Here is a 12500-nt window from a genome sequence, read left to right as displayed (position 1 = left end):
TCTCAGCATCAAGTTTTCTTTTCTGAAAATCTTGAATAGTGTTTGCACACACTGTTTCTTTGTCTAATTTGTTCCAAGTATCTGTCACTCTGTGTGGGAAGCTATTTTGTTCAGATATCTTCTGTAATTATCTTTTTTTTTTTTTTTTTTTCGTGTCCTCTTGTTTTTCTATTGTCCCATTTCAATTAATCATTCTTATCTAAGATTTCCATTTCCTTCATAATTCTATAGCTAGTTAGTAGGTCTCCTCTTTCCCCTTCTTTGTTCCAGAGTTTGTAATTCTAATTTGGACAGTCTTTGTTCATATGTCATTTTGGAAAGAGTTGGTGCCAGTTTTGTTGTTGCTCTTTGTATTCTTTCTATTTTTTTATATTCTTTTTGGTACTGGGTGTCCATAGTGTTGCTGCGTACTCGAATTTTGGTCTTATTAGTGTAGTTGATTTTTTTTTTACTATTTCCTCGTCCAAATAGACAAATGCCACTTTTATTGACCTCAATAAATTATAGGTTTCTCCGACTATTCTATTGAAATGCTTATCCGGTGTCATGTCTTTGCTGATCATCACTCCAGGGTCTTTTTCCGAGTTTACTTTTTTGACCTCTTCTTCACCAATTTTATAATCTCGATGTTCTGTTTTTACTTTTCCAAATTCCATTATACTACATTTCTTGATATTCAATATCACTTCCCACTTTTGAGTCCATTTCCAGATCTTGTCCAAGTCTTGTTGTAATGAGTTGCAATCCTCCTCCGTTCTTTAGAATTTTTGCGTCGTCTGCAAAGAAATTCATATAACACTCTACTCCTTCATCCATGTCATTAATGTATATGGCAAACATGATCGGGGCCAGTACTGATCCCTGCGGGACACCACTTATAATTTCTTCCCAATTTGAGAATTTATCTCTAATTACTATCATTTTCTCCCGGTCAGGAAGTCTTTCATCCATTCCAATAATTTTCCTCTGATGACTATTTTCCTTATAAATTATTTTGTGGTACCTTATCAAATGCCTTTTGTAGGTCCAGAAAGGCACAGTCTGCCCAACCATCTCTCTTTTATATTATATCTATTAATCTCGAGTAGAAGCAGATCAAGTTTGTTGTACATGATCTTCCTTGTCTGAATCCAAATTGATTTGGATTCAGTACAGTTTTTTCTTCCAAATGTTTAACATATCTATTTTTGATGACCTTTTCGCAAATTTTTGCTACTGTGCTTGTCTCTATATGTGTGTATGTGTGTTTGTATGCATGTGTATGTGTGTTCATGTGTGTGTGTGTGTGTGTGTGTGTGTGTGTGTGTGTGTGTGTGTGTGTGTGTGTGTGCGTAGTTCTCGACAAACCTCAAGTATTATCTATTCAGAGTCCACTGCAGAACACAATCCTCTCCCAACGTCTTCCACGATTTACACGATTGCATCAGCCTCTGCCACGTAACTCTTACAAACTTCTCTATCTTGTTCGTTCACTTCCACGCTTTCCATCACGCGACATCCAGTCAGTAAAACACTTGCTTTTTTCGTCATCTTCCTTTCTAGCTTTCTTCCAAAATGTGTTTGGTGTGTGTGTGTGTGTGTATGTGTGTGTATTTGTGTGTGTGTGTGTGTGTGTGTGTGTGTGTGTGCGCGTATGGGCGGTCACATATACACAATTGATTTATGTATTTTAACATTGCTTGCTTGTACGTTCTTTTGTGCGCGCGCGTGTGTGTACGTGCGTACGTGTGTTACTGCCATGGAGAAGGAGAAGAGGGGAAAAGAGGGGAAATTTAATTTCGGTTGTGGCTGACTCCAGAGGGGAAAGGAGGTGAGGGAAGGGGCAGAGGCGTGGGAGGAAGGGAGGGAGGGGGGAGGGAGGGAAGGAGGTAGGTAGGTAGGGAGGAAGGGGAGGGAAAGAGTGGAGAGAGGTAAGAATTTAAGGATGACGATATTAGAAATGAGGGGAGGTGAGGGGAAGGAGAAAGGAAGAAGGAGAGGGAAGAAGGAAGGAAGGGAAGGAGGAGGAAAGGGTTGTATTAGAGAGAAAAAGAGAAGAAGAAACAAACGAAGGATAAAAAGAGTAACGTGATGATTAGAGAAGAGGGAAAGTATGAGATAACGAAGAGAAATAAGGGAACAGAGATAGGAAGAAAAGGAGATATAAGGTACAGACAAGGGCGGATAAGAGACGAGAGAGAGAGAGAAAGAGAGAGAGAGAGAGAGTGAGAGAGAGATAGGGAGAGAGAGTGGAGAAGAGGAAAGACAAAGAGGAGAGTGAATATGCAAAAGAAAGGGAAAGGAAGAGAAGGAGGAAGAGGAGGAGAGGGGAATAGAGGGGAGCTAAGGCCTGAGTGAATAATGAAGAGGTGGATGGCCAGCGAGAGGAAGAGGGGAGGAAGAGGAGGAGGAGGAGGAAGATGAGGTAGAGGAAGAGGAGGAGGAGGAGGAAGAGGATGTAGAGGAAGAGGAGGTAGAGAAGGAGTGACGGAGGGAGGGAAGGAGGGAAAGGGAGTGGTGGTGGGAATTTAGGTCGTTTAAGGGAAGGACGAGGAGGGAGTGAAGGAAAAATATGGAACACCTTGTGAGGAGTGGTCCTTGATGTAGATTTTTATGATGATTATAGTAATAATAAAGATAATAATATAATAGTAATAATAATAGTATTAAATAAAGATATGATAATAGTAATAATACATATACCAAAGGCTTTTTCCCCCTTATAAGGGATGTAGCCAAAAAACAAAAGGCATAAAAACCACTCCCACCCATTCCATCCCCCTACATGCTCCACTCCCCTCCACCCTCTTCCCTCCGTTTTATCTTGGCACCTCCTGGATGATGGGTCATCCCTGCATCTCGCCCACTGCCCTCGGTCAGAACCAGTGTCACAAAACACAGCACATCCACAGCAAGGACGAATAATAATAATAATGATAATAATAATAATAATAATAATAATAATAATAATAATAATGATAATAATGATAATAATAATAATGATAATAATAATAATAATAATAATGGTAATAATGGTAATAATGATAATAATAATAATAATGATGATAATTATAATAATAATAAAAATTATAATAATAGTGAAAATAATAGTAATAATAACTATAACATTATTAATGGTAATAATCCGTTGTTTTTATTATCATGATCATTATAATTTTCATTATTATTAATATCATCATCATCATCATCATCATCATCATCATCATCATCATCATCATTATTGTTATTTTCGTTAGTATCATTATTATTATTGTTATCATTATTATTATTATTATTATTATCATTATTATTATTATCATCGTTCATAATTATTACTATTTTCATGTTCACCATCATCATAACTGATAGATAACTCTTCCACATCTCACGGAGAATCGCTCCCCCCCCCACCTCCCGCCCCTCGGCTGAATAAAATCGCCTGACGGCAGTCAGAGTAAAGCTGGAACGTCCTCATTGGGAGTGACTGGGTCACATGTTTTGTCCTCTGAGGTGTGACATGAGAGAGAGAGAAGGGGGTGGGATTGAGAGAAGGTTCAAACACAGTAGTTTCGGAATTCGAACAGACGTCTGAGCCCCGTCAAAAGGGGGTTTGGAATAGGGAAGGGAGGAAGGGAAATGACGTAGAGAGAAGAAATGAGATAATGTGCACGGAAAGGAAAGGAAAGGGAAAAGGAAATGAGAGAGGGGAAAGGGAGATGAGGGGTAGAAGAAAAGGAAAGGAAGAGAGAGGGAAAAGGGAGATGAGGGAGATAAGAAAAGGAAATGACGAGAGAGGGGAAAAGGGAGATGGGGAAAGAAAATGACGAGAGAGGGGAAAAGGGGGATGAGGGAGATAAGAAAAGGAAATGACTTTGAGGGGAAATGGAAATGACTTGCCTGAGGGAGGGGTGGGGGAGCATACCGGGAGGGGGGGATGAGTTTGCATGATTCATAAGACGGAGGGCGGGTGGGGAGGGGGAGGAGGAGGAAGAGGTGGGAGGGGAAGGGAGGAGGAGGAGGGGTGAGGTGGCTTAAATTGAAGAAAGATGAGGTCTGGGATAAGGAAGAGTGAGGGGTTAGGTAAGGAAGAGGAAAGGGAGAAGAGAGGATGGAATAGGGGGAGGAAGGGAAGGGAAGGAAGAGAGAGGAAGGGGGGAGGGGAGAGAGGATGAGAGGGATGAAAAGAAGGGAGGGAGGAGAGGGGAGAGGAAGTTAGTGAGGGGAGAGAGGGAGGGGAAGGGTAGAGAAGGGAGAAAAAAAGGGAAAAGTTTGGAGAAAGATATAGGGAAGAGAGGGGAAAGGGGAGTGGAGAGAGGGGAGAAAGGCTGAGAGAAGAAAGATAACGGGAGAGGGAGAGAGGAGAGGGGAGGGGAGGGGAAGGGAAGGGAAGGGAAGAAAGGGGGCTAAAAATAAGGGGAAAAGTGAGGGAAAGACCAGAAAGAGAATGAATGTTGACACGGAACGAATGGAACAGAAATTAGGAAAGTTTTGGCGAAGGTAAAGCAGGAAAAGATTGTCCGACGGAGGAAAAGAAGAGAAAACGAAAAAGAAAAAAAAAAAAATAGAAAATGGAAAGAGAATGTCCTCTTGGTATTTGTGTCCTAAGATGAATGGAATCACCTCATTAGAATAAGAAAGAAATGGCAAAAAAAAAAGAAAAAAAGATGGAGAGAGAAAGAGAGAGAGAGAGAGAGAGAGATAAACAAATAGCGACACACACCCACACCACACACACACACGCATGCACGCACACACACACACACACACACACACACACACACACACACACACACACACACACACACACACACACACACACACACACACACACACACACACACAGAAACAGAGAGAGAGAGAGAGAGAGAGTATACTCCCGAGACTATTGGTGGAGGGGAAGAAAGATCCCCTCTCAAAAAACGAAAAAAGAAAAAAGAAATATAAAACTCACAAGTCCAGACTTTATAAAGGCAAAACAGGAAACGTGGAATTGTGTTCCTGGTGGTGGTGGAGATGTCGGAGATGTTGGAGGTGGAGATGTTGGAGATGTAATGAGGGAGTGGAGGGGGGAGAGGGCTGGGAGATCCGCAGGGAGCCATAAAGGGAGACTTTGCACGTGAGTTGCCCATAAGGGAGGAGGGAGGGAGGGGGGGTGGGGGAGGAAGGAGGAGGAGGAAGATAGTCTGTCGTGAGAAGAGGACAGAATTTAGCGTGAGAAAGGGGAAAAAATGCGATTTTTTTATGTTAAAGTGTGTGTGTGTGTGTGTGTGTGTGTGTGTGTGTGTGTGTGTGTGTGTGTGTGTGTGTGTGTGTGAAAAATAGTATATTCAAGTGCAAACGAATTATACAACTTTTCAGTCTTCGTACACGGGTTGGGGTCTGTTGTCAGATGAATAAAATTGCCTGGCGCTAGCCAGAAAAAATTAATTAAGTTTGTCCTTTTGGTCAAATATTTTGGACAAATATTGTGGACTTTTTTCTTTAATGATAATAATAATAATAATAATAATAATAATAATAATAATAATAATAATAATAATAATAATAATAATATAATTACGCCATTCACATGGCACCTTGGTCCTTCCACCTCGTTGGCCTCAGGTTCTTCTGCCAAAATGCCTTATATGGTAAAGAACCTCCAGAAAGAGGATTTCTTCCAGAAGAGTTCTCTGGAAGCCTCCGCTTGTTACCGGGTCATTAGAATCCAGTTATGGAGGTGGTAATGGAGGTGGCTGAGCTGCTTATGGAGGGGTAAGTGGGTTATGGAGGTGACCGTGAAGTGTGGAGGTGATGGAGGACGAGGGCCGTTCGCCATTGAGGTCAAATTCGAAAGTGGCAGTTTTCCTTGAGTCTTTTATTTATTCATCTATTTATTTATTCACTTATCTATTTATTTGATATTTCTTTATTTGTTTATTCAATATTTATTCATTATATATTTATCAATTCATATATTTATTGTTTATTCATTTATTAATCATGTATTTATCTTGTATTTATTTATTTGTTTATGTATTGTTTATTTATTTATTTTTCTTTCTGGAGGTTTTTCTCAAGGCCGTAACAGTTCTTATGGAGTTGATAGTTATTGGGAACTTAAGGTACGTTTTGCTCGGTGTGATTAATTATATTAATTATTGTAATGTTTAATAAGAAATATTATTAACCTAATATCACAACCAGTGGAGGGTGACGCGCATCCACCTAACTGGCATCCTATTTGGGTAAGCGCGTTGGTTAGGTTAAGCTAAAATCATAATCAGCCTCGGACTTCGGAGCATAAACCAAAACAGCCCCATCATTAAAAAAAAAAAAAAAAAAAAAAAAAATAGTGCTATAGACACTCATTAGACGATCATCGTTGAGCTTTAACGATCATCGTTAACGATAATCGCACTGAGCAAAACGTACCTTTTACAGAAGTATCCTGGAGGTAACTGGGGCGGGTATGGTGGTGGGAGGACCATAGGGCCAAGATGTTAGAGTGTGGCCGTGGGATGGTAGATTTGGTGTCTGCGTAGACAATGGGAGGCACTGGAAATCTCTTCCTCCATGTTCTTGGCACTTTGTGCGATACTTCACTGGGATTTTATGTATTGATTAATCAATTAGTTTATTTAATCTACTTGCTAACTTATTTATTTAATATACATACTAATTCATACATTTATTCATTCTATTTACTGATTTATTAATTTAATATACTTACTAATTTATTTATTTATTTATTAATTTTGTTCACTAACTTGTTCAGTACTTTATAAACTTGATGTGATAAGTTACCACATCCGCCATCACATAAACTATATACAATCAATATTTTACAATTTTGTACAGTCTATACAGTTATGTCACACTCAAGATGATTTTTAACATTACAAGGGCTATCCTTTATGTGGCAACAATATTTACAACATATAATTTCATTACCACAAACACATGTAATAGATTGACCACGATTAGTAATTCTATCTTACAAAGATGTTGTATGCATTAAGGGGACACTGCAGTAGTGGCGTGTTGCCACAAACTTAATTAATAAAATTGCTCTTGATACCTTTTCTGCCAATTCGGAGTCATCATAAAATTAATAATAGATAAATAATTAAATAGATAAATTAAATGAATGAATAAATCAAACGAAATAGATGAACTATACTGAAGGCCCCAGAGCTGGCCGAGCGGGTTAGAGCGTTGCTGCTTGCGGCGGAGGTCGAGGTGAGGGCAGTCCAAACACTGCTGCCAGCGAGTTGGACCAAGGGCATGGTTTATTCCATTCCACGCTACAAAATCCTCAAATTGAAGGAGGCGTTATAGTATAGTATGTGTTATCAGCCACGTTTTGACATCTTAGGATTGGTAGGATTATGTTAAGTTATTGTTCCGTGTGCCGCCAGGCGATTTTATTCAACTGAGAGGGCCCTTTCGGCCGAATAAATTCTCCAGATATCAACCAGAATAAACAATAAATAAACAAATAAAAGTAGATAAATAGATAAAAATAAATTAAACGGTGACCTCTCCATTGTGTTGAGGTCAGGTCAACTGAATCACACACACACACACACACACACACACACACACACACACACACACACACACACACACACACACACACACATACACACACACACACACACGTGTCTTACACCCTTACTGGCTAGCTTATGCTGTAATCATTCTATTCAAGCTACCGTCAGTTTGTATAGCATAATCTCGCATTCAGAACAGCTTTGATGGAGGAGGAAGAGGAGGGAAGAAAGGGAGGGAGGGAAGGAAAGAGTGGAACTAGAGAGGGAGGAAGAGAGGAGTGGAAGGAGAGCGGGAGGGAGAAAGGTATAGAGAGAGGGTGGGAGGGGTTGGGAGAAGAGAGGGAAAGTGGGAAGGGAAGGGAGTGAGGGGTGGAAGGGAGGAAGGAAGGAAGGGGTAAAGGGGGGAGGAGGAAAGGAGGGAAATGAGTGGATGAGAGGGAGGAAGGGGTAAAGGGAGGGATGGAGGAAGGGAGGAGAAGGAGGGGTGGGAGGAAGGAAGAAGAGGTAAAGAGGGGAGGGAAGGAAAGGAGGGAAAGGAGGGGGTGGGAGAGAAGAAGGAAGGGAAGGAGGGAGGGAGGGAAAGGAGGGGTGAGAGAGAAGAAGGAAGGGAAGGAGGGAAGAAGAGAAGGAGGGAGGGAAAGGAGGGGGTGAGAGAGAAGAAGGAAGAGAAGGAGGAAGGAAGGGAAGGAGGGGGTGAGAGAGAAGAAGGAAGAGAAGGAGGGAGGAAGGGAAAGAGGAAGGAAGGGAAGAAAGCAAGGAGGAAAGGAGGAAGGAAGGGAAGGAGGGAAGAAGGAAGAGAAGGAGGGAGGAAGGAAGGGAAGGAGGGTAGGTAAGAGAAAAACTCGTGTTACTGTATATCATGACAAGGGCCGTTCTTGAAAGAAGACTATGGGGCACCCGATGGGTTTTATTCAAGATCATGGAGTACCCGATGGTATGGAATTCCCTACATGTGATCGTATTCAGGAAGAGTCTTATGGAACAACGACCCCTACCGGTCTTGTAATGGGGTTATTACACTGAGCTATTTTTCCTCCGACACCCTACCTCCAACCTTTATTTGAATAACTGGAATATGACTTCGCTTACAGAAATCTAGAACTCCTCTGAGAACATTTCAACATTATGTCTAACATTCGTCTAGGTGTACAATCTCTTAGTTCATCATTCACCTTTGCTATATACGACTGAAAGGTGATTTGACATTTGGAGATTTGAAAATTCAAGTATTGTAACCGAAGTCGTTTTGACTCAAACGAACTCTCAACGGTCGACGCTGGTGAAGCCCGTGGATGCCCAGTGTGATAATCCCTTAAGGCTTGAGTGATGTATGGTAGGATCTTCCATATTCAAGAACATATAGTGTTCTTGCGATCGTTTAGAGTCAGACGACGTCGTGTGACTATAGATCATATTCATGGAAAACACTATGCTATATAGACGATTTTTTTTTTTTTTTTTTTTTTTTTTTTTTTTTTTTACGAGCCTCATGGATCCTCCTTAGGTCGGAGGGTGAAATGATGGTGATAATGATAATGATGACAATAATAGTAGTAAGATATTGCCCCAACACATTTATTTATACAATTCTTTTAGGCCATGTTGTCAGGTTGGATTTTTTTTTTTTTTTTTTTTTTTTTCATTTATACCTTCTCACTGGTCAGGCTGATGAGTACACAAGCTCCTGTATGTACCAAGCTTTGCATCTTTTGTACAAACTTCTCTTTTTTTATCGTTATACCAACGGCAGTTTGACGGAAAAAAAAAATCGCCGGATTTTATCTTTATTTATTTTAATTTTTTCGGATTTCAAACGTCGGCGGACCCGAAACCCAATGCATAAAAAAAATGTGGTCTCCTAAGGACCAAAAGGTCTGTTGTTGTTTGCATCTCCTTTGTATTCCTTATGTTATTCACCGGAATATTCTTCCGGTATTCCGGTCATCGTTGAGTTTCCTTGGAATACAACGAGGAATCCTAGGGAATCCTGGGGACGGCTATGGACTCCGGATATCCAGGAGAAGATCCTGGAATTCTAGGTGGCTGAGATCTTCCATTACCTGGAAGATTCCGGTAGAGCCTCCAGACAGTTCTTCGGCTTCCAAGAGGGTCCGGGAGAGTCCGGAAGACTGTCGTGGCAAAAGCAAGAAGAGAGTCTCTCTCTCTTTCTCTCTCTCTCTGTATCTCTCTCTCTCCCTATATATATCTCTGTGTATCTCTGTCTGTCTCTGTCTCTCTCTCTCTCTCTCTCTCTCTCTCTCTCTCTCTCTCTCTCTCTCTCTCTTTCTCCGAAGTCGAAGGCACTGACAAAACAAGATTTTTTTTTTCATTTCATTAAAGAAAAATATCCGGAAGACATCATAGAAATATATTCCCTTTCTCCAAATTTTTTAATATTCCATGGCAAAATCACAAAATTTTATGTATTTTTTCTTTATTTAATGTTATGAGACATAAAGATAGAATTTTCTTTTTTTATAGGAGTCCTGATCCACTCCTCCCCTGCTCCTCCTCCTCCTCCTCCTCCTCCTTCTCTTCTTCCTTCCTCCCCTCTTCCTCCTCCTCTTCCCCTACACCTGCTCTTCCTCCTGTTCATTAGAACCGCAAATAAATTAATTGGATTCATAGGTAGAACCTTTGAGTTTAGAACTGAAGAAATTATTCTTAACCTTTACAATGCCCTAGTCAGACCTAACCTAGAATACTGTGTACAGTGCTGGTCTCCATATTACAAGAAAAATATGCAGAAGTTAGAATGCAACATAGAGTTCCTAGGTTGCGGAACAAACTATACGAAGAGCGCTTAAGTGAATTAAATTTGTTTAGTCTCTCATTACGGAGAATGAGAGGAGATCTAATTGAGGTCTTTAAAATTGACAAAGGAATTGAAAGCATGGATGTGGAAAATTATTTTAATGTTGACACATCCACCGCAACTAGTAATGGATGCAAGTTTGTAGGGAAACACTTTCCCCGACTAGAATTATTCACTTCTAAATAAATTAAGACAATAAATGAATGAATAAATAAATAAGTGAATAGTAGTAATAATTATAATAGTAATAATGATATGATATATTAGGTACCGAAACAGCCATGTAAGGACCAATAGGTCTGTTGGTGGTCGTTTGTCCTCCATGTAACTCCTATGTGCACAATATCAGCAGACACCAACCTCTCTCCGTTTTCTCTCGTAAACGCCAACCTCTCCCCGTTTTCTCTCTCAAACGCCAACCTCACTCCGTTTTCTCTCGCTAATCAACCTCGCTCCGTTTTCTTTCGCTAATCAACCTCACTCCGTTTTCTCTCGCTAATGAACCTCTCCCCGTTTTCTTTCCTCCAGGTCGCTGAGGACGTGCTCTACCATTGGAAGACCTTTCCCATCGTGTTGCCGGCGCCTCTTGCCATACACCACGACCATGCCTCCTCCAACACCAACACCACCGTGGGCACCAACAGCTCCAGCACAGGAGCTCCTGGTCACCACCACCATCACCACCACAAACCCAGCCTCAGCAACTCAGGTAAGACTTTAAGGCCATGTTCACACTAGCGGTTTGAACTGCCACCGTTCAGTGACAACGTAAATCAGTGGAGGTGTTCACACACAACAGCTCCACCACAGAGGACGCTGTGATGAGTCGGGTGCTTGTCTGGGTGCATACCAGAGGTGACAGAGAAGTGGTGGGTGAAGTGGAGGGCTCCTAAGTTGAATAAAATCGTCTGACGACATGCACAGGTATGTTACGTAAAGGTGGCGGCACACTAAGCATTTCTCGCTAGCATGCTACTTGCTTTTGTTACTTAGTTGAGATTTTTTCTTTCTTTCAAATTTCCAAAAATCAAATTACTCTTGTGCCATAGGAAATGAATGACGAACTAAGAGAAGTTAAACCTAGAATACGAATGTTAGACTCATTGCTGAGATGTTCTTGCGGAAGTCCAGAATATTGTAACCGATGTCTTTCTATTCAAACCAAGTACCAAAAGCAAGTAGCATGCTAGTCTAGTGTGCCGCCACGGTAAAGATACAGACGGAAGAGGGAGTCAAATTGGTAGACTTTCAGTAGAGTTGAATAATTAAATCAACTTTGCTCTATTCTTGGATGTTGACATACCGATAGCTCTCCGTTTTTCATCATTTACCGCGAGCCTCTGTTCACACTGGCGGTTTGAACCGCGGCGGTTCAGTGACAGTGCAAGTCATTAGAGGCGTCCACACACATCCGCGCAATTTTTCCTTTATTATGCGGTACAGCTGCAGTTTCCGCGCGGTACAAACCGCTAGTGTGAACAGGGGCTTAGATCGTGTAGCGGCAGCGGTTATCAGGTATTATTCTTCATCTGGCGGTCGTTGATTTTATACAGTGAATAGGATCGTTCGGTGCCTGGCAGAATAAAATATCTAAAGCATAACACGAGGATGTAAGTCTCTCTCTCTCTCTCTCGTCTTTCTCGTCTCTCACTTTGTCTTTCTCTCTCTCTCTCTCTTTGTCTCTTTCTCTGTCTGTCTCTGTCTATTTCTCTGTCTGTCTCTGTCTGTCTCTGTCTGTCTCTGTCCTCTCTCTCTCTCTCTCTCTCTCTCTCTCTCTCTCTCTCTCTCTCTCTCTCTCTCTCTCTCTCTCTCCCTGTCCTCTCTCTCTGTCTGTCTGTCTGTCTGTGTATTTCTTTGCTTTGACTTAGCTAAAGTATATGAGGTTGTACCGCGAAATACTCTAATATCCGGCCAGTAATGAGTTCAGTCTACGTGTGGGGCCAGATTTGCCTGCGTCCGGGTTCCCGGGATTGAGCTGAGTCAGGGAACTCTCTCTCTCTCTCTCTCTCTCTCTCTCTCTCTCTCTCTCTCTCACACACACACACACACACACACACACACACACACACACACACACACACACACACACACACACACACACACACACACACACACACACACACACACACACACACACACACACACACACACACACACACACACTCTCTCTC

At 41.4% G+C, this 12500-nt stretch overlaps 1 protein-coding gene across 8 annotated transcripts in view; it reads left to right on the top strand.

Moving 5' to 3' along the window:
- The window catches only part of LOC143020023 (uncharacterized), a 432500-nt gene that overhangs the window by 329413 nt on the left and 90587 nt on the right, over positions 1–12500 (top strand). For all 8 annotated transcript variants that reach the window (XM_076176144.1, XM_076176141.1, XM_076176143.1 and 5 more), the window contains one exon: positions 10858–11038. In XM_076176144.1, the coding sequence (XP_076032259.1) occupies positions 10858–11038 (181 nt within the window). The remainder of the gene's footprint in view (positions 1–10857; positions 11039–12500) is intronic.

Source organism: Oratosquilla oratoria, chromosome 38 (genome assembly GCF_046742065.1).
Source record: "Oratosquilla oratoria isolate Oo_2021 chromosome 38, ASM4674206v1, whole genome shotgun sequence".
NCBI classification, from domain to species: domain Eukaryota; kingdom Metazoa; phylum Arthropoda; class Malacostraca; order Stomatopoda; family Squillidae; genus Oratosquilla; species Oratosquilla oratoria.
This window is presented reverse-complemented; position numbering and strand designations above follow the sequence as displayed.